We start from the raw sequence: 23,395 nt of genomic DNA, 5'->3' as shown, positions 1-23,395 counted from the left end.
TTATTACCATCATCATTTTTCTGCCAACCATCTCGCCCAATTTCGCTATTCGAACTACCTTTACTGAGGTGTAAGCCGTTATTCCGAAAAAAAATGAACAACCCGTCTCATGCATCTACAAACATGGCAAATGTCTACGAATATTTTGTCTTAAAAAAAACAATTTATTTTTTTTGTCTCCACATTAAAAGTTATATTTATTAGTGCCCCAAAGAAATAGATGGTAAGACAAACGATAAGTTTCTTTCATATAAAAGTAACTCAAACAGTGTTCTTTATTATAAAAAATTTAGAAATTAAAAAATGATATCTCCTGTGTGCCTAACAGCAGTGAATGCCCCTCTGGCATTCACTGCTGTCGGGCACCAGCTGGGCACATTTAAAATTAAATTATTCAATGAAGCTTGAGGAATAGCTCTCCATGATTCACGTAGGCACTCAAAGAGTTGATGATGGCTCTCAAAGTTACCATTATTTCTTAAAACTCTTCTTTGGAGTATGTCCCATGCCTGCTCTATGGGACTGAGATCGGGTGAATATGCTGGCCAAAGTAGAGCGTTGATTTGATTCCCTTCAAAAAAATTCTTGCTGCTGTAGCAGTATGTGGTCTCGCATTATCGTGCATCAGAATGAAGTTCTCACCAACTTCTGTGAGTTACTGAATAACAATAGGCCTTAGAATCAAATTGATGTACTTGTCAGGGTTTAAAAAATTCTTAACCAAAATGGGGTCAGTACGTTCATCCAAATGTATATCAACCCGTACCATAACTGTACAACCTCTGTGAGAATTAACCTCTTGAATGTTTTGGAGAACTGCCTGCATACCGAGTCGTCTCGATATTCCTTCTCCTTCTCTATTTGGAATCCACCACGATATACATGAACAATAAAATTTGTTGATAACATGGTTTGGAAAAAAAGTGTTTATGAGAAATTGCTGCGTTGACTGAGAACTACTTTATCTCATATTTAGAGCCCCAATTTATTTTTTTTTACTTAAAAAAATACTTTACTTAGTAATATACCGAGACATTTGCAATGTGTGTACATAGTGCCGAAGGTTCGTAGTTTCAATATGAACCCTTAACAACTTAGGATCCTTTGATAGAGCCACCTCCCCGTTTTATCCTCACTTTCTTTTTATAACGTTTGATAATACACTCGGGTCTATGATATTAAGCGTCGCTACTACAAGGTAAATGCATTCGAATACGGATTCCATGCTGTGTGCTCACTCAGCCCCTCCACAGGAAAGAATAGTATATTTATGTTATTTTGTATTATATAATTTATTTTTGAAAGCCCGAAGCACGGCGTTAGAACAGACCTATACTCTCGTGACTCACCCTATAGAAATTACGAGTCATTTTTTCGCATTAGTAAATATTTCTAAATGTAAAATTATTGAGCAGTGACGCTCGGGACATTTTAATTGAGGGAAAAACACGGAAAAATGGAAAGGAGCAGCGAGGAGAAAATGGATTTTCCTCTAAAACGATGTTTTCTGACCATAGTTACCATCCGAAAGTAATAATAAATACCTTCACGTATTTTGACAGACCAAAGAATGCCCAACTGTGCATAGATTTTAACAAAAGATTAACTTTTGCGGAGGGGTCTACCCGAAAAACTCGACCGACAGCCGCTTGCGTTGTCATCAAAGCTCAAGAAGGCTTGTTGATTGGCCTCTGGAGGACACTCGAACGACGGCAACATTGGATTTTCAATAGGGGTTGATAGAAAACCAAGCACCCCGTGAAACGTCCATGATCGAGGGGCTGGGGCGCAGCCTTGTTCCAAAGCACTCGAAAATAAAGGCGACTAAATGCCTGTTTTGAGTGATGATGATAATGTGGTAACGAGAGCAGAACTAAATGCGATTTTATGCTTCTCAAGGGGATTTTCGGGGTGGTTAATCGGATTCGGATTTGCGGGGTCAAGATTTTTATTATTCGCTGAAATTTTACCGGAAAGATTTGGCAGATTTTAAGCAGGCCGCCGTATTTTAACGGTAACGGGAGATAGACGTTTTGGTGCAACTTTTCGAGTTTTGAGGGGGTGTCCCCCCCCCCCCCCTCGAAACGGGGAGGACATCGGCAAAGGAGACTGTACAGTTGCGAAACTCACCAGGAAAACCACGAAAGAAATCGACAAATAATATTTCGATCCTGGTTCAAAAACAAGCGGGAAGCATGCTTCGCGACGGCACACCCCGTATATAATAAACAATCATTGATATGACATCGAGTGCACAAATGATCGATGACATGACTATGACTACTAATTTATGAATGCGATGTCCGTAAGTTAGCAATTACGTTCTTTACTACTTTCTGCGATCTTTGACGATAACCTTTGCGCCAAAGAGTTGCATTTGCATCGTGGAATTTTCTCTTCGGAACAAAACAATCCTCACGCAATCGTCGTATAATACACCAGTGGTGGTGCATAATTTCACAAATAAATAAACATATGTCGGTCCGTGGCGCGATATATCACTTGTCCGTTTTAATTTGCCAGTTTTCATTCGACTCACGCGAAACTTTTAACTTATGTGCACTTATATGGCGGCTCTTAATTTACATTTTTCGCTATATCGCTGTCCCGGTTGGCATTTGCGATAGTTGGACAATAATTGAGTTTGGTTTTATCGCCGCCTGCGTTATTTATATCGACCTATCCGAAGGAAATGTGACACAGCAACGTGACTAGAAAATTGAATCGCCTTACTGACTTTAAATGCAACTGTGCTCAATAAAAAGATCGTTAGTCTAATTGTCCTTACCTACAAACGCTAATATACGACCGTTTGCTTTACCCCCAATCGCATTTTGTCAGAAGAAACATGCAAGGACAGTTTTGACAATTATAACATCCGTCCAAAATTGGCTCAGGAGCTTTTGCTTACCCGTGGCGCAAAGGCATTTTATCACGGATTTCCGTTTTTCGTATGTTTAATTAATAACTCAGTTGGCGAACAATAATAACAGAAACACCGAACCGAAGGATGACGCGACGTACCTGGGAATAAAACGGGCACAGGATTGAAATTTACAAAACATTTAAGAAACATCAGACCGGAAATCGCCAAAAGGCCAAAACATTTTTGGGACATTAAATACAAGGACAAAGGGGTCAGCGCTAAAGCTGCGACAAAAATCTATTTGCCGGCCATTGCTACGGACAAATGCAGCAGAAAAACTAAACGATACGTCGAAATAACGAAAGAGATCACACTGAGATGAATCAAAATGAGACATCGAAAACCCGTTACGCGACCTACCCAACCAATTACTACACGAACACGTACATATGACAAAAATAATCGAAAAACCACTAGAAGTGCAGAAAATATGGAAGGACAATCGCCGCAACTCGACTACACAAAACCACTTTGCTTAACAAGGCAGACCAGACAATCCCGCTTCCTGTTTCCGTGGACCACCCTGTTGGAACACTTTCAGATCTAGATCGTATGTTTGGTTTTTAATAATGCCTAGTCTAAGTTTAGAATATTTACTGAAAAGCGATTTCCAAAAACATCTACATTAGAAGAAATAATTTTTCTAGGCCCCCCAGAGTCCAATCTTTGCGTTCTGAGGTGAGCAAAGCATAATGCCGATAATGCCGATTCTTGTGTGTTACGCCAACTATCAGGAGAACAAAAGCCACACAGGCTCGTCTTCAGATATAACATTTATATCGTTTATATTATATTATTTATAGTATTCACAAATTAGATTTAAAAAGTCCTACGAGGGTGTGGTAAAGTGGTGTTGTCGAGGACATTTACGAGCTGACAATAGCATTTTACCGCACGAAAAATGTTCTACTTTAATATTTTTAAGTGACTGGCACGTCTCAGCATTTTTTTGAGCAATATAAAGGCGTAGCCATTGACACGAGTGCGGTAAAACTTTTCACGACTCGCACACCTTTGTCTAAATTTACGGAAGACAACTGAGTTATCGTACATGTGCTTGAAGAGAAAAATAGTGTACCTAACACGTGCAAAAAGTACTTCATGGCATCCTATTTTGAACAACAGAAGGGCAGGACCTTATCTTGTGTGTGTGACCTTGACTAATTTTCTAAAATTTTGGTCTAAGGAATTTCTTTTGATTGACTCAGAACCCCTTTTTCTCCGCCTGTAATTCATGAATAGTTAAATAAGGAATTTTATGCTAAAGCAAAATTCCGCATGACGCTCACTTGGTACGGCACAGTGGCGTGTCTCGTATAGTTTCATCTTGCCAAATTTTTTCAATTGAAATCGCCTCTACGCCCCAGAATTGCCACAGGTAAATTGTCAGTAAACTTCAGAGTCTAAAGGAAACCATTCAGGTCGTCACCATTCGTAAAGAAAGCATCTAAAAATCACTCCTATTAACTGTGACCAATTTTTGAAACCTCCGCAGTCTTCCTCAGTGGCGTATCATGTCACTTAGTGATAATGAATTTCTCGAGATTTCAATTCGCAGAAGTCCTCGTTTTGAAGTAGTATTAAACTTTCTTTAAAATTTGAGTTTCTATTGGCAAAATGTCAGGTTGTGAGTTGCGTACTTCCACACACATGTATGTGGTAATTGTGATATACGTGGCAAATAATCAAAATAAGCCAAATCTGGCTAAAATTCAGGTCTGGTCTAAACCCTCACCATGCAATCCGACCTCAGACGAATAACCCAATTTTCACTTTGATTATTTTTAAATTTACATGACTCATGCACTCACAATTATTATGTAACTTCGACCTTCATGGTCTTCCACTCCCTCCACCTCCTCCCCCTCCCTTTCAGTACCTGCTTGTATGGTCATGCACCAGTTTTCTAGCGTTGGTCACAAAAGTGAACTTTCCGGGCAGACGCTAAACAAATTTGACGAATCTCGGTGTTTATTGGTCGGAGTGGGGACCGGTAAGGACGAAATTAAATTCGGTTAAACGCCATAAAAGGCCAAGGTAATGTCTTAGTCAGTTAAGGGCAGATTTTTTGGTGGCGTGTCCGTTTCGTATTGTCTGCCCTGAGGAGGGCTTGATTTTCCGAAACGTTGTCGGCAATATTGAGAAACCTCGGATAGTTTTTTATTTTGACTTCGATTTGTAAAAGCCCAAACAAGTTATAAAACCAAAGACACACACGAATAAAAGAGGACCCGCGTATCTAATGTCCATCCAAAATCATCATACCCCGATAAAATCCAATTATCATAGTTAACGAACAAACACCTATACCTGTTCGCCGGAATTCTCCAAAATGGGCAATTTACATGCCCGAAAGAAACATCTTTCAAATGACTTTTAAAGTTTGTGGGCGGGGCCGTCAAACAGATATCTCCGGTATTATTGACACAAAGGCCTTCGAAAGATTTAAAAGCCTTTATGACGGTTTACTTCTTCGTGGAAAGTGTCTATTCAGTTTTAAATCTGTTCTTGTTCCTAGAAAAGGTCTGCTGTGAAACCGGAGGGCTCGTTTTCGGACTACAAAGAATTTTGCTTTTCGCTTTTTTACAGAAACCAAACATTTTGGTCAACTTGAAGTGCTCGGATTAACGTAATTTTTAAGGAAAAATCATGATTACTACCACATACACACATACAACCGAGAGCCTGTTCATGTACCCATACAGGGTCCAATATAACCATCGAGGAACATCTTGCTGACTCATTTCCATACCATTCATCATACAGGTGCGATTATAATCTGGGATCTCTATTCTGTTCTGTTCTGTGTGTGTGTGTGTGTGTGTATGTGTGTGTGCGGGGACGCCATCTTTAAATATGGAATCGATCATCGGAGTTGTTATACGTCGAAGAAATTGATGGATTCAATTTGTCTAAAAAATGGACCGGTCGACGGTTTCGCGTGTAAAGAACGATTAGTTTTCGGGGCGTTGTGTGTAGGGTGGGGCAGTCGAGGGCAGGTATTTTTAAAGGGAACAGCTTACTTTGGAGGTGTTAATTTCGTGTTCCATTGTTACTTGTAATCTGGAAAATGCGCAGCACTTATGAATAGCAATCAATTTATATCCACAATCAGGGCGCAAAGAATAAACCCAATCAGCTTCTGATCGCTATCGCCCGCAATTTTCCTATTTCCCCTAGCAGCATTAACTGTCACTAATGAAGTGGGAGAGGGAGAATGTCTCCATTAAGTTGGAAACATTACACTCAATAAGTTTATTCGAGAGCCCTTAATTATTGTGTTTGTGTATGCCGAAACGTCATTATTCACCCACGTTGTCCTCGTTATACCTTAATTGAATACTGTTTACGTTTGATTTAATGTGCGTGACGAATTTCAAAAGTCCAATCTTAGTTTGTAGCAGTAAGTACATACAGAGTGTACCAACGAACACATTGCACTCGGTGTATTTTGAATTGGGAGCGAAATATTAAAAACCGCTGCAACACGCCGATTTTGTTTTCGAGGGGATGCATTTCGACGGTAAATGCAGAGTTAACCCCTTCTCGGGGATGCATTCTTCTTTAGAATCTCATAGCGCTATAGGTCAAGCGATCTCTCATTGGGAAGAGTTTTTAATTGTGATTGTCACCGTTTAATTTTTTTTTTAATTTTAGATCATACGTTTCAATAATAATCCACAAATCAGGCACAGGCCGGACTAATGACAATGAGGTGCAAGGTGGCTAGGTGTAAAACCTTCCCACTTTCAATGTATTACATTTGCATCCACAACCGCTCATATTTTCAGGTTTAATTAGCAGTAATTCAGTTTGCATTGAAGATTCTAAAAATTAAATTATTTTCAATAATTATAAAATACCAAAGGGTGCAAAGGAGAATTATTTAACGTATTTTGTAAAAACGCGAAGGCTTAGCTATCAACAGCATAATATCATTAGGTAGATAACTAAAAATTACATTTCCTGGTAAGTTAAAAAATATGGCTTTTTACTTAAATTAATCGAGTTACAGGCACCATCAGTTCTTATTTGATTTGTTTTAATGTTGGGACACTATGAAAAATGGCAAGTTTATTATTATTTACAGGAAATAAAATATGATGTTTCGCTTCACTGTAAATTACGCTATAAATATTTCTTAAGTGTTTAAAACATGAAGATTACGTAAAATTTTAATTATTTAACAAACTGCAAAATTACAATAATTATATCAAATTCCATCAAAGAGACAAAATTTTAATACTTTTAGGACTTTTGAGATGCCTAATATAATATAAAATTAATTTTAAAAATATTCAATATTCCGTGCTCTATAACGGCAATAACCCCATTCATCAAATTTCGACCGGCTTCATTGTATCTAAAATTAATAAAAAATTACATGTTTAAAATCAGAATTGAAAGCCCTTTTAAACGAGGTGTCTCTTGAGGCGCCGTTTGAAATTCTACAGTTGAATACACCCCCGCGATGGGTGTTGTTTTAGAGAATCTGCATTTAACGCTGAAATGTGCCTTCATCGGAAACAAAATGGACGCGTCGCGACAATTTCTAATATTTTTATCGCAATTCAAATTAAGCCGGGTGCGAAGTTTTCAATGGTGTCGGTACCTATAGATCTCTAACATCCGTCTTTTTCAAACTGCAAAGTTCTACGAAAAACAAATATTTCAGTTCCTTAATTATAGGTTCCCTAATCGCCGGGTCTACCTTTTAAAAAGATTAAGAGGATTAATTATAGGTCTTTATCTAGGGGTTGAAAGCAGGATATATATAGGATGTTTAACCGAGATTTAAAATGGTACTACTGAAAGCCTTAAGGAGTTTTTGGATTTGCCCCTTTGAGCATCCTCTTTAGCACCCTAAAAGATTAGCTTGCCAGTGACAAATACAATTATCAACAAGTTATGTAGATTGTTGAGTGAAGAATATTTACTTTTTTTCAAAACCATGATTATGTGCATTAAAATTTCAAACTGTTACTATAATCCATTTCAACACGAGATTTAATGAATAAACCCCTCGTTCATGATCTAAAACTCCGAAAAAAGCAGCATCCCTTGCTCTGAAAGGTGAATTTAAACAACAAACAGAGCATCGTCGCCTCGTTCAGCGATGAGGGTCGTTTAATTTACATTCATAAACACCAAGAGGGATAAAATACATGGGTCCATCTGCTGCCCGTCTTCTCTCGGTTAACCCCTCTTTTCATGCGTTTTGCTCGATGTTTCCCTCTTCGCTTAGGGTGGGAAAGCACAGATTTCCGAATAAATTTTCGCCTTGAAAGGAATGATTGTTTTTTTGGTCCTTAATCGCATCATATGATTTATCGAGAAAATGTTAAATATATGCTATATATGCGGTGGTAGGAAATTTACATATCAAACATCATAGGCACGATTCTGCATTCCACTTTTTTCAGTGCAAGAGCACGCTATGCGATGATACCTTATAGAATCAGTATGGTAATTTTTCCTAAAAGCATGCGATTCGGAGGTTTGCTACAAGCTTCAAGCAGTACTTCACCGCACGAGGACTGTAAAGAGTTTTTCAGAGTCGACATTTGTGGTGCGTATTTGACACTGATAAGCGTATGGTAAAACTTTTTATTGCATGTGCTAATGTAAATATTTTGCCGCACGACAATATTTAATTGAACTTACCGATGATAATAAAGTTAATACATATGCTCTTATAGGAAAATTTTACCGTATTAAAATTGCGCTACCTAACACGTGCGAAAGTGTTTTTGCCGTACTTTATTGCTGGTGGAACTTGGGGCGATTGGCCAACTGCAAATGGTCAACACTTTTCAGGTAAATTACTGTGTAAGAAGGTGACACTGTGTTCGTACCGGAAGTACGTAGTTTTGTTGCATTTCTGAATTCGGCACTAAATAACATGTCACATTCGACTCTGGCATCTCCTATATAAAATGGCGCCCGAACCATTATCTTTTGTTTTTCTGTGCTGAAAGAAAGTAACAGTCTTATGGAAATTATACGCGTCATAGTTGAATGGAAGTCCGCTAACAAATCAGATTGTCATCGAGAAATACTTAATCCTATCGATACTCCTTTTCTCGAATTTTCTACGAATTTTCAGCCCGAAATTTTGAATTTTTCTTATTATTCTGAATTGTGTGACTTTCTGGGACTGCCCTGGTTTTTGGCTTGTTGTCCTTTCCTCCTTCAGAATTGCTTGTCTTTAAGGTCCTATTCTTATTTTCTTGAAACGCAGTTTCTTTAATTACAGGGCTCCCTTATGAGGCTAAATATACATTCAATATTCAATAAATCACAATATTTTGAGATCCAATCATACCCCTACATTATTTCCTTAATGTATTTTCTTCAATACTTTGAAATGTGTATTGCTACGATGACATGAGCTGACATAAGTCAGCGAGTCATATTGACGGCTTCGATGGCAGGTGATGTATTCATGCATCACAAGTTATCGATAAAATCGAGAGTCATGGAAAAAATGTTCGTTTAATATGTTATTACATTTCGTTCTTTTTGAACTAATTATAATAATTATTACATCACATTTAAACGTTCGTTTTCTCATACCCACCTAAATGGTGAAATTTGGGAGCTCCCCGACTCTGCACGTTCTCCCTTAATCCTCGTTGTTCGCATCGATCGTCACATGTCTCCGTCAGCAGCCAAAATGGCGGCCGTCGTGGATGTCGCGATTGTGTAAAGATACTCATCATCGCGAAGGGAGGGCGTTGTCCTAGAAACCCCCTGTATAAGGATTTCGGCCCCGTTAATCTCCCGGGCTCTGCTTTTGATAGGTCATAATAAATGTTTTCGACATTGTTTGAACGGGCTGAATCGCCACATAATCGAACGACGATCTTTGAAAATTAAGTATTCAGACGCTTGGGCGTGATCATACACTTATTAGATTCTGAAAAAGATGTAATTGTTGTTACTCCAAAAAAAGTGTTAACTACACAAAGAGAGAATACGTAAACATCAATCACAGCCGCCTCGTTGAAAAATATGTTGGTGTGAGAGTTTACGGTTAAGTGAGCTTTACAACCTTTCAAAAACCGCAAAGATGCATCCCCTCTCGCTCACAAATGTAATATATTTCAATAGACTCTTATTTCCGCATTGGAACTCCGGCATAATGAACGTATTATTCCACATTATACCGAGTTGGCCATGTTTGCCGACGCTATTCGTTTGTTCATCAGACAAAACACACTCGAAAGCACGGCCTACCGGCAAACATTTACCTGAACAGATGAATGGAACAACTATTCCGACTGGATTAGACTGAGCTTAAAGCTTTTTCATTGCTTTTTCATGGCACTCTCGAAGTGTAGCCCGGTGATTATTGTTTGGGTGCTTTTACGCACCTTCCTAATATTTGGCTACCTTTGCGTGTTGGGGGGATTAGGCCTTGCCAGTTTCAAGTAGTAGCTTTTTTCATTCATGTTATAAATAGAATAGTATCGGTCGCTCAAGATCATGTTGTAGTGGCTAAAGGTCCGGCCATTTTCGGCTATGCTTGTTAAATTTTGCAGATCGCAGTCGAAAAGATCGCACCTGCGAACAATCTGGCAAAAGAATTTGAATGCAGGATGAATCATCGTTCTTCTGCGTAGTAATTTTTTTCGGTGAGAATGCTTCATGGATACTAACCACTGCCGTTTGAAACTACTGTATCTGTTTTTTTTCCGAATTGACGCAAAATCGCTTGAGTTATTATTATTATTGTTTTTTCGGGTTGGCACGCAAGCTGGGTCCAAAACATCACTTCCTCCACCTCTAACTTCACGCGGCTCCGATCCGTTTCGACTTACCGTGCCACCAAACCTGAAATAATATTTTTATCCGCACGATCCAAATTTAATTCGCTGATAAATTCCCTGTCAAAATGACATATCAAAATAAAAATACGAAAAAATATCTGCCCTCTTATACAGAACGTACATAAACTAATCCCGTAGATACCCACCATACCGTCGTGAGCATTACGGCAACATGAATAAAGCACACGTCATTTGGTCTCTTACCTCTAAACGCTTCGATCTGATTGTAGTTGCGGGTTTGTTTTATGTTGTCAGCCTGCTAAACTCAGAAAGCAGTATTTTCCGGGATTTATCAGTTAAGAGCGGATTAGAAGATTGTTGGATACAAGAGACTATGACAATTGTATTATATCTCACGCTTTTAAATTCATTAAGTCCAAAAAGCGGAGCTGAGGAGTGTAACATTGCTTATCCAAAATTTTAAAATTAATGATAGTTTAAATCAACTCGTCTTTGTCACCATGCCTAGTCTAGACGCTACAGCCCCTCGTCTTACTTTTCGGGCGCCCCTGCTATATTAATTTAATGCCAATTCATTTGTCTTCATCCCGTTGTTGTCACCGACGCTAATTTGTTTACGTTCATTGCTCACTGGGCTCGAATTAGGCCTCCTCCGATAGAAAAGCAATTTATTATCTACCGTTTCGTTTTTGTTTTCCTTGGGGTCCATTTGGGGTGGTGGCGTTGTGGGATTTCCGGTTAGTTGGGTTAATTAATGCGGGCCGTAAACGCACGGATGTGTTTAAAAGCGCAGTAACAATTATAGAGAGTCATTTTTACGAATTGACTTACTTACAGCTGAACACATTATATTATTTTCATTAGTAGGAAACGGCAACGACAAGCAATATGAGCCTGTAGGTTAAAATAATACGAACGAGATTGGATTTCAGGAGGCTTATTGCTTATTGTCTACACAAGATTGGCAGCTGTCAGTTTCGCTGCTATTTAAATACGTCCCAGATGAGATGGATAATTTGAAAAGGTTTCAGTTAATTGGTTCTCTATTTCAGGCGACAAACATACGAATCATCTGATTGACTGTGGTTGAGTTGTTTACAACGCGTTAATATAAGCACCTGTTTTTTTCAGAAATAGTATTTTTTCAGCACGTTGAAACGGCTTTTCCAAAGCTTCATAGTTCATTACCTCTTATCAAATTTCAGAAAATGCTCAAGATAGTGCGCGATATGGTGTCATCATGCAGTTATAGACCATCGAAAAGCGCAGGGTAACAAATATCCTTTACACAAGCGTCATATGGATTTTTTTTTAAATTTATACTGCGAATTAATTTTTCGTCTTACAGGCTCCTGTGGATTTGCTGCCTTCGCAGTTTGATGTTGATGGTACATTTTTTCCTTAAATACATGGATTGGACAAATTCCCCACCTCCTGAAAACTATTAGTAATATTGATTTGATGTCCAGCTAATGGTAAAGTTGTATGAATAATTCAAAATATATCATAAATCATCGGAAAAAGCAGAAGAGATTGCACTAAGATTCAATAGAAAGATGAGGCACTTCGACAACCCGCTACACAAACCATTCAACCATTTATTGTTTCGAGATAGTCACTTAACTCCGTTTCTTCTGTAACAGAAAACAACTGGAAGCATTATATGAATCTTTATTAAGAATTTTCTCACTCCTTTCACTGTTCTCAAAATAATGCTTGGCGGCTAGTCTATTTTCCAGATTAGTCTGCCAGGTCTTTGTACAAGATAAAACAATCAAATTTCTTCCCTTGAAGGCAACGCTCCTTCTAAATCTACATAATGAATGAATTAATAATTTCTGATGTTGTGAGCCTAAAAAAGATTATCATTTCGTCATAGGTGTGATCTTTCATGCTACACTCGAAAATTCGGTGCAACATTAGATAATATTTCAGCATTTCTGTTAAAGCAATAATAGACAATCGTTAAAAAAATCCTCATGTAAGCGCTGAAATATGAGAAACATGTCTTGGATAAAATCATCTGTTATCAGTTGTCAGTCGGATGTTTGATGGTAAATAGCAAATGGCTTAAGCCATGCCTTCCGTTTACGGTTCACAGCTTCATGCGATGTTGTTTTTTAATGATCATCCGTTATAACATGAATACACGGGAATCACTGCCGTAAAAGGTAGTAACTGATGAGTATTTAATCTACAAATCAACTCAATTATCTTCTACTTTCTACTTAGTTATTTAATAATAAATCTTTATTTCCTTAACTATAGGGCGCTAAACACATTACTTCGATGGATTTCATATGAATTAACTTCTCCAATTTCATTTTTTTAAACTCTAAGTTATTTCTTTGCCTTTTCGCAATACAAATTATTTCCCTCTAGAAACTTTTCCTCCTTGCAGGCTTCATCGGGGACGATTAAGTGGGTGAAGTTTTAAAGATTTCATACTCGACTCATTTCCGGTTTAAAAATTGATGTATCTTTTATCCTTTTCCGTAAAAGTGAGAAAATGTGTCGAAAAATGGGAACTCTTTATTTTAAACTGCGCTCAATAGTTCGTAATACAGGGTGTTAATCCAAACGTGATTTTGGAAATAAAACATTAGTGTTAAATTTTTGCGTATAGTACGATGAGGTACCAAGACATAATTTATCGTCGCTATTTTCCGAGTTTTGTGCGTGTTATCTGTACAACTTCGAAAATTTTTTCTTAAAAACGCTTTCGATTTAGTTAACAACTATTGAGTAGAATTTAAAATTAAATTTTATAATTTTCGAGCAAACTAAAAATTAAAGCAATGTTAAAACCCTATATGGGTTTTTAATACATTTTTTTAATGCTCATTTAATGGTCTCTGTACCTCTCACAGCTATCAAGACCCCAAATTGTAATGTTGTACATATGCCTATTGTAAGTTTTTTTTTAAAGAAAACTGATGGAAACGTCCACAGATGAACTTAAAATTGTCATAGTATCGGAAACACATTGAGGTATGAAAACATGAGATTAACGTGAATCAGACACTATTTCACGAGTTAAACATTAACTCTTTTAGTTATGCCTCGTCATCCAGAACTCGTGACCAATCGTGACGAAGTTCGACAATTCAGACAAATCGTGGCCTGCCTAGGTTATTAATCGCGCGGCAAATGTTTCATTTATTTTATTGCTGTTCGTGAATCGTTCTTTTGTTTCTTTTTAATTAAATAAATAACCTGTGGAGGCCCCGGTCGCTCCGTTCCGCAGCTTGCACGACTTCGCCTTACAAAACAATGGCCGACCGTTGTACTAAAGGTCGGACTCACTGTATGGTCACCGTAAATAAGAATTCTTTCTTATTTATATTCTTTATGCTGTAGTGGTAGGTAATATGCCTCGTGATTATTATTATTAATACGAGCTAACACCACCCTCTCCCTGTTGCCTCTATTCGGCGGGTCGTAACTAAAATGGCGTCCAATCACGCAGATGTTACTCTTACCCACCCTATTGTTCCCAAGCTATCTCTTCATTCATTTATAAAATAAAGCGATTATGTATACACCGAAACTCTAATCCGCCATTATACCCGCTCCACTACCCCATCGCTAACAATGGGCCTCTAAACCTTAATCTCTAAAAAGAGTAAGCAGTAGTGACAATAAACGTTTGAAAATCGGCTCATGCACTCTGATGACAGTTGACGATCTATAAAACCGTGAATGATATCTGTATTTATTGGGTAGAGCTAACTGAAAAAGAGCGGATGCAGACATTTTGTATGGAATAAAGAGGCCAATATAGGATACAGTGTGTTTCTCTATAATAAAAAGCAGCTTTGTTCTTGCATGAATGAAGATCTCTCGAGGGAGGAATGTTTAACCGCATTTTCTCAATGTATCGTATTACTGGGCTAGAAGGCAGTGCCGTTCAATCCAAGGATTGATTGTTTGGATTTCTTTTTGTGTAGTTTATTATGCGCGAATATGTTTTCTTCTACACGGTACCAATTGAAAGGTACTCGTAAATGCTATTGACATTAACTGCCTGATGATATATTGACTGATGATAATATTAAAAACTTTATTGGGTTCTGACTTCTCTATTTTATGTACAGGTTGTCCCATATTTAACTCTCAACACGGGGGTGTCGAAAACCGTGGGAGATACGCAACCAATAAAATGAAGGCAAAATGGTGCTTTTATGAGAGAAGTACTTTGGCTTAAACATTTCGATTACCTCTGGAATTATCCGTGAAAACCGAAAAGTGCTATTTCTTTTTATCTTTTTTTTGCCTTAAATTGCAGATCAACATGAAAATAGAGAACACTTGAGGCACTTTTCCACGTGCGACAACAAGAAAATAGTTTTTCGAAGATACACTTTTTTAGTTTTTCAATACCATAATCAAAATTTTTTTAATAGGGATTTAATTTCAAATAGCCATTGTGAGATAAAAATATTTATTGTCAGAAGTAACAATATCTCAATATTTTCACATTCTGCACTGGTGCGCCTTACTTTAAATTGAAAACCCCTATGTCAAAGTGAATAACTGAATAAATGTCAGATTTTGATCACATGATAGGACGGAGACGTTTGCGTAGGGAAGACGTAGGGAAGACGTAGGGAAGACGTGTTGCGATTGGTGTCACAGACACGGCCTATTTGTCTATTTTGAAAAATCTTTAATTGATGAAATATCATGCACTGGTGAGTAATAGTTTAATACTCGTTGCCGGAAAATTATATTTTGTAACGAAGGAAAACGTGGTATATTCAAAATCCACTTCTCTTCAAATAGGAGTAGTGATATTGCCGTTCAGCACCATTTTGAAGACTCCCCAGAACGTATACAACCAAATAGAAGCTATTTGCGATCAATCGACCAAAACCTGGTAACTTATGTCACTTTTTAGAAACCAAGAAATCGGGCAGAACGAAAAATAAAAATAAAATAGCAATTTTCGGTTCTTTCCAGATATCTCCGGGAGAAATCCAATTTTTTTTAATTAAAAAAGCCAAGTACTCCTGTCACAAAGACACAACTTTGCGTCCAATAAACGACAGTTTCCGAGATCTCCATGTTCAGAGTCGAATATGAAATACCCTGTAGATACTCAGTACCTTTCCAAAACTGAAAAGCAAAAAGAACGGGTGAAAAAGGGCAGAGGTACGGTCAGATAGACGTAAATTTGTTAGTTTCTCTTTCCACAATATATTTCCAGATGGGGTTGCCAAGAGGAGAAAGTATCTTATTTTTCATTTTAAGAGAAAAATATTTTTATATGAAAGTTTTTGCTTGCTCCAAAACAGTGGAATCAATTGTTTTCATTTCAATTTTTTTTACAGAAAAAATTGGGTCCATTTGTTTTAGACGCAAGTGGCCAACGAGTGCACTCACAGTTATTGTCATAAACTATAACAATTTGTAAAAAACACTAAGGATTTCGCACTTAAAACTCAAAAATTTTCCGCGAAAAAATGATCTCGATATATGGATTTTCTTAAAACTGCGTTTGCGACCCGTAGGAAATGAAAGTATATAGAAATGGAATGTATTTCGATATGATTTTTTACCCAGTAACAATACAATATCATAGCAGCCATAGAAAAACAATGTGCATTTAAACAAAAGAAATAAAACATGCAATAAGTGGTGTCAAAAGAGATTAACAAATTAATATCGATACCCGGAATTACTATGTATGTGATACAATACCTGTTACTTTTATATTAGTGCTATTGTTGATAATCAAGCTGTTAAAAACGACCATTTTTATCTGATCAATAATAATTACTGACGCGTAGATATTAGACAACAATTATATTGCTAAACTGCTTATTAACATTATTGTAGGTAGTTGTTCTTAAAAGCGGTTTGTTAGGTTCGACATACTCATTAGAGCTAACAAATGCATTTTGCATCGATTTATGTGGTCTAAGCAGTTGGCCCCCATTTATAATACTCCTTTACGTTGCTCGTAATGAGCCGTCATTAATAATTTCCTTTCAAAACGGTACTAATGTTATCTATGTCTGTGTAAACATGTATTATTATCTTTTCATGCTGACCTGCCTCCTGCCCGCCAAAAATGCCATTTGTCATATTCCATTCAGCTTCGATATTTGTTTTCAATCATTCAAATTATTTCGTAATATATATTTTAAATAATATACATTAATAATATATATAATTATATATATATATATATATATATATATATATATATATGTGTATCATAGTATACGAACATTAATATTCCGTATTACAACTGGTAAGGACCGCTATCTGCTCGCAAGGAAGACAAATAAATATTTCTGCAAGAATTTTTAAAACAGTCACAGAAGGCCTTATCAGAGCTGAGATCTCAAAACCGACGGACTGGTTTGTCGTTTTTCGATAACGTTTTACAAATGTACTCTTTTTGCTGCCGATAAATCGCACAACCCGACTCTCGAGTATTTCCTTTTTAGTCCTTTTTATTGATTTGATGCTTTATTTAGCAGACGATTACCATTGGACTATCGAATATGGATTTTGACGCATCGAAACAAGTTTATATTCCGACAACTGGTTGAATATTGATAAATTCAATTTGCAGAGTAGAGGCGTATCTTGAAACAAAAAAAAAAAAAGAAATAAAAAAACAGACATTTTAATACTAAGCAAAACGCAAGTTTTACAAGGCATTATGACACATTGGCGTGCCAGATTGCGAGACGACGAGTAAAGCGTCTGCGAGTAGTTGGCAATGAATGAGCGCGCCACTGGTGACACGGAACGTGTAAAATTTTTTCTATTGAGCTCCAACAGTGCTTCAACTTAAAAAAAGTATTTACAACATTTATTATTATTTTTTATCTTCCTTTCTCTACGAAAATCGGGCTATAGTGCGTCAGAATATCGTTAACTGTATCGGTGAAAAGGCGGCTTTTCTCTTGGCTTACCATACCTCCATTATACTCGATAATGTCACTATTTTTAGCCGGGTGCTTTGAATGGAACTGTGATCAGCCTCCATCCGAATTTGGAACAATTTTGGTGAGCGATGATTTGAACATTGTGAAGAAATCTCGAGAGGAAATCGTTCTCTTAGACTTGCGGGAAAGTTTTGATTTAATTAATTTAACTGAATACTGCCCCTGAGATCTGCCATGGACGCACCTGCGGTGACCCCATCAGGCGTTTATTTCATCCTCTCTGCATCCAACTTGCAGGCAAACTGCTGTGGTCAAAGCTGCCATCATCACATCATACACCAACTCGTATCCCATTAAGTCGACCAGCAAAAGATTTTTGGACCCAGAGCGAATCTCCGAACTGTTATTCTGTATTGATTTCGGCCATATGTTCTTGATAAACGATGTAAACAATGTATGAGTTAGATGTAATTTTTAAAACAAGACGAATTGCATCAATATATTAAATTTCCGATTTACCACATTTCATTTTCCATAAACGAAAGTGAGTGGCAAATTTTTGCAAAAATGTGATAGCGCGATGCTCAACCAAGTGTAACGGAGATGATAAGTTTTGTGTTGATTCATAGGTCGGATATCATAAGTCATCATAAACATTACTAGTTGTTGGAATTAAACTTCCTGTTTCCCATCGATTCATCGCTTTTATCCTCCAATCATACCAGGCATCATTAGTTTCTAATGAATGTTCTCGACATTTTATTCATCATTATGACGTAACTAAAACTCTAATCTAAACTGCGGGTATGGTGTATCGAAGTGTAGCATGAGTTCCAAATAAGGTCCATAAACGAGTTTCAAGTTTCTTCGTTTTCGAAACACCACAGTATCCGTTACTGGAAAGGTGAATAAAAACATTTTCATATTTTCACTTTTCACGAAAATGTCTTGTAATCTGTTATTTTCTCCTCTCTACGATGAGTAATGGTCGGCAAATTAAAACGAAAATTGGGATATTTCGGATATTTCTGTCGTTCGAAAGTGGTCGAAACCGAATATGCAAATTTCTAAGTTGCAATTTGTTGATCTTCAAATTGCCAAACTTCTTGCTAATGCATCCAATCCCGCATCTCTTTTCGTTTACGAGATTCCGAAGCTAGACGTGCACACCTTCCAACCCTGTGTAGATTATTGTGGCTCTACTTACCACTTCACTACCAACTTATAGGTCCCTTAGCGACCCTTTAATTTATTAAATAAGCCTTTAGTTGTCTGACATCACCTCTGCAACTTGATATTGTGCAAAAGCAATTTTAAATAACCACCCAATCCTTTTATTTTTAATAAAGGTCCACAGCATATCAAGCCGTATATCAGTAAAGAACATCTTGACCTTTCTGGTTGGGCCCCAACACGTTTCAGTTTGTTACTAAACACCTTTTGACATCAATCTCTTTTGTAAATGGAATCCTACCATTCTTCTTTAATTCCCTGCCATAAAAAGAGATATATATCTTTATTAGATCAGATCTCGATATGCGGACCGTATGGTCCATTTCAGGAAAAAAAAATCGGTAACAAAAGGGAGATTATCTCAAAGTCAGATTTGTATCGGATGTGTTTGATAAATGAGGTCTGAAGGTGTTTAGGGAATTACAGGCTGATAAATAGTTTGTCCTTGGAAGAGAGGCCGAGCTGAATAATTGCCCTTATGCAGCTGCTTTATGTTTCTCGAGAGTAAAGTGGATAAATTGGGAAGGAAATTTGTAATGTAAAGAAAAGGCAGCTTTTCAAGTTTATCGTTTTTTTTTTGCGATTATTTGCCATTAATTCATATATTCGTATTCATCCTAAAGTCTCCCTTCTTCGCCTTTTTAAACACAGCCACCCCATATCTCTCAGCTCTAAATACTTGGCTATTTATCAAGTATTGTGTTCTTTGACAGGTTTTATATTTTATTTGGGCATATTCTTTATAGGGCCTTTATATTCGAACAATCTGGATGTGAAGCCATGCCAATTGTCACTACACCAAACTTAAATAAAAATAAATACGAGAGCCAGAGTCAAGTATTTTGTTTATTCGGTTTATTCATGCAAATGTGCTGCATGGACAAGTCAGAATCGGCTCTGTATTTAAAGTTTTATGAATTTTGTTCACTAGTGCTTCCCGCAGGAATCACTAGAAAATTATCAACGAGTAAACTTTTCTTTTGGGAATTCTTCACCAAATTTTCACTTGGGATTCACATTTCCGTTGATACGAGGAGGCCCTTGTCATGTAGTGCCTTTAGACCGCTCATCTTTCGACGATTTAACAATCTTAAAAATTAAATGTATTTCCACTCAATACTCCTTTTCAGGCGATGAATTTTGCTTAGCTGCAGCTATTACACATTCACTCTCATTCTCAGAGAAGAAGGTACATGCCCTTATATTTTCTTCAGTGGCTCGATCACAATCATTATTTTTCATGGAGTCCGATGGTGGCGAAGACAATTCTGGTGATGGCAGTTAGTCGATAAAAGTTCTGTTCATCCAGAGTTACTCTAGAAATAAATTTTCTGGCCTTCGAACGATTTCCCCTGTACATAATCAATTCTGCGAATCTCATGTGCGTGAGATTTGCATCTCGACGTTGGCACTTACCACATTCCGAAAAATTGAAATTTAATCTGCTGAAAAGAATAGACGATTTCTATTTATCATATCAGATCTATTGGATATTGGAAGTTTTGCAGATATTTTAAGCGAATTTTCTTATCGTTAGAACTGAAATTGGGCTAACAGAAAATTTCTTGGCGCAAGGAATGTGAAGATACTTCTTCAGCGATTTGTTCCGACTCGTCTGTTCAACTCCTTGCATGGTGATTTGGTTTAGGATGAGTGCGAGGAGCAACAAAACCTTTTGACTCATATTGAACTTTTATACCTTTAATACTTGTAATTCTTGTCTTTTTTCGTACTTTCCAGCAAGCAACTCCTAATTACTTAGTCAGTGAAATATCTTCAGCAAATGTAATGCCCATTGATAAATGTAGGTTCTTACATGTATTGAATGCAATCAGCTTAGTGTAATTATTAATGAGCAATTTGTAATAATTATTATGGTATATAGGGAGTTGATTTGTTTCTTTTCGTCTCAGTTAACACCGTTCATAATGTTAAATTCAGCGAAGAGAAAATTGAACACCTGTAGAGCGTGATAAAACTAGAAACCAAATAGCCGATGAAAAATAGGATCGAATTATAGAGAATATGCTAATACTTAAGGAAGAAAAAATCCAGTACAAAAATATACATAATCCGCTACCCACCGATTCCTAGAGCGAAAATAATTAGACTTTCCTTATGCGACTTTTTTCTTTGCCGCTCTATACTCACTTTACAGAGTGTTGAAGTTTTTAAACAAAAATTAATTTTGTTAATAATGTCGGTGTTTTTTCATATATTTTAACGCGACTTTGCAGTTCGATGGGGCGCACTGTTCTTATAATTTAGGTTAAAAAAATTGAAACTGGAGTGGGGAAAAGGGGGGCCATGGGCACATTCCCCTTTCAACTCTTTTTTGCGCATGCCAATGGTGAACGTGTTTAATTTTTCAACCTAAATGTTCCTTTATGTTAATTTTTTTAGTCTTGTAATATTTTAATTTCTCGCTCGCTCTAGAAGATATTTTAGTCTATTGCCTTTCAATAGATGACCCCATTTTTCGCTTATATCGATAACGTATCTATCATCTATTTCTACACAAAAATACTTCTGAATTCAAATTTTTTACTCAAATTACAGAAAAAGTGCGCCTCATAGAACTGCAGATCACTGAAAAGTTTCATTAAGATGTATCAAGAAATACCTAAGTTATTAACAATTTTTTTGAAGAATTCCGACACTATAGTGGTATAAAGTGCCAAAAAATCATATAAGGAAACCCCATTTATTTTCGCTCAAGAAATTCATGGTTAGCGACTTGGCCTACTAATTTGCAACACCCTGTACAAAAAGTACGAGGAGATCCCCAAGAGGGTCCTGAAAGCTGTCAGAGGCGGTAAGGACGAGTTACTGAATTACGGCGTAAGCTTGGCTTAGACGGGTTCGACCCTCGTAAATGTGCACGATCGTAAGATATGCATTGCTATTATAATAACCGCAATATGATACACATAGATAAATTCTGTATGTGTTTCACACTACAGTCGGATACAGCAGGGCCGAACTCAACAATTCGGCCTGAGGAACGCCGAACATTTGGATACCCCGTTTAAGCTCCCTCAGGACTATGCGAGGGGGCTTGCGATCTACCAGCTTAAGTCAGACAGTTGAGAAAGTTTTCAAAAAAGTGATCCGTTCAAGTGACGATTTTCGGAAAATTAGACAATCTCAAATGGACAATTTCTACAGATTTTAAAACACGACAATGCTGATCTGCACAGACCAAGAATTTAAATCCAAAATTGAGGCATCCTTGAGTTGCCAATTGCCTTAAAACTGATGCCTTGCTTGCAACAAAAGACAACAGTAAAACCGATATCGGTTACCTCGAAACCACCGATGATAATTCTACCCCTGCGTTCTCGAGATATTGTAAAAATCGTGGGCGTTCCTCGGGCCATTATACAAGTAGCCAGAGGTATCAAGTTACGGGTGAAATTTAAGCTCACCTGGCTCCTTGTGCATTTCACTAGCCGTAACCCCGACTTAACGTATTTCTTCGAGATGGAATTGTCAGATAAGAACGGTTGCGTGGGAGATTGAACGTTTAATTTAGGCGCAATTCCCGATAAAGTGATTTTAATAAATGGAAACGAAAACGGAGGGAACAACTCAACGTAACGGGCGAGTTGGTGGAGATAATTGAGATGTAGCGGGTGTTCCAGTAACAAATCTTGCAGCTATCTGGAAAACTATTCGCCGTAGGCCACTGGCAAAACAAAGCTTAACGAAGTTGACGACGCGGAATTTATTAAAAACAGTTTCTAGGATGAGCACCACGGGGGGTAGACAGAGAGAAATGATCGAAACTACTTATTTGCAAATTATTGAACTTTTCAATTCGTCTTCCAGTTCTACATATTTTGTATACAGGGTGTTCGGTTTTTTGTAGCAGGGTTTTAACCACGTATTCTAAGCATTAAAATAGTATTAGTTTGCCATGCAAACTGTATTCGAGAAATGCTTCGTTGAGAAAATGGAGGGTGTTTATATTTTTTTCAATTTATTTTTATAGCTTCCAAAAGTTTTTGAGATTTTTAAATACGTTAGAATATAGATAAATATAAATAAATACATAAAAAATTTCTTTTGTTTAACGTATACAAAATCATTAATTATATACTTTAACGGTTAATTTTTCAACTGGTTTATTTTAATGCACGATTTTATTATAGGCCGCCAAATATACACAAAATCGACAAACACGGTATTGTCGTCCTACTTGACGCTTACGCAACAGACAGAGGTAGGTCATAAAACATTCAGCTTTTGTCATATGTCTTTCTGCTTCCTGTCATGGTTCTGTTAGAGAAATTGGGTTTGAATTTTGTGACGGCTTACATTCAAATGTCACTGTCAAACTCTATCAAAGTGAAAGTTTGTTCCTGAGCTTCCTTCGTAGCCCCCGTTTTTGACTTGACACCGCTGCGGAAGTAAATTGGTACTATTTACCCTCCCGTTAAGGCCCTAAAACTCTACTTTCTCAAGTAGTGCACGCAGTATGTCATACAATATTCAGAATTTCCTACTTATTTGCCTACAATTTAACCACATTGTGG

The 23,395-nt window shown here is 37.2% G+C and overlaps 1 protein-coding gene and 1 long non-coding RNA gene across 4 annotated transcripts in view; one reads left to right on the top strand and one right to left on the bottom strand.

Moving 5' to 3' along the window:
• The window catches only part of LOC136341156 (zinc finger protein ZIC 4-like), a 43,130-nt gene that overhangs the window by 10,178 nt on the left and 9,557 nt on the right, over positions 1-23,395 (top strand). The window contains exon 2 of one of the 2 annotated variants that reach the window (XM_066285824.1): positions 23,012-23,082. The exons of the other annotated variant lie outside the window; for it this stretch is intronic. Coding sequence (XP_066141921.1) covers positions 23,012-23,082 — 71 coding nt within the window. The remainder of the gene's footprint in view (positions 1-23,011; positions 23,083-23,395) is intronic. 2 annotated transcript variants of the gene reach the window in all.
• On the bottom strand, positions 8,557-9,343 carry LOC136341159 (uncharacterized). 2 transcript variants are annotated; one of them, XR_010732448.1, is made up of 4 exons: positions 9,258-9,343; positions 8,961-9,197; positions 8,782-8,897; positions 8,557-8,719 (listed from the first exon to the last, which is right to left on the bottom strand). It is a non-coding gene; the product is annotated as an uncharacterized lncRNA (long non-coding RNA). The 2 variants fall into 2 exon arrangements; XR_010732449.1 differs by having other exon boundaries at positions 9,252-9,318.

This window comes from Euwallacea fornicatus, chromosome 9 (genome assembly GCF_040115645.1).
Source record: "Euwallacea fornicatus isolate EFF26 chromosome 9, ASM4011564v1, whole genome shotgun sequence".
NCBI classification, from domain to species: domain Eukaryota; kingdom Metazoa; phylum Arthropoda; class Insecta; order Coleoptera; family Curculionidae; genus Euwallacea; species Euwallacea fornicatus.
The sequence above is the reverse complement of the archived record's forward strand: the minus strand, read 5'-3'. Positions and strand labels throughout refer to the sequence as shown.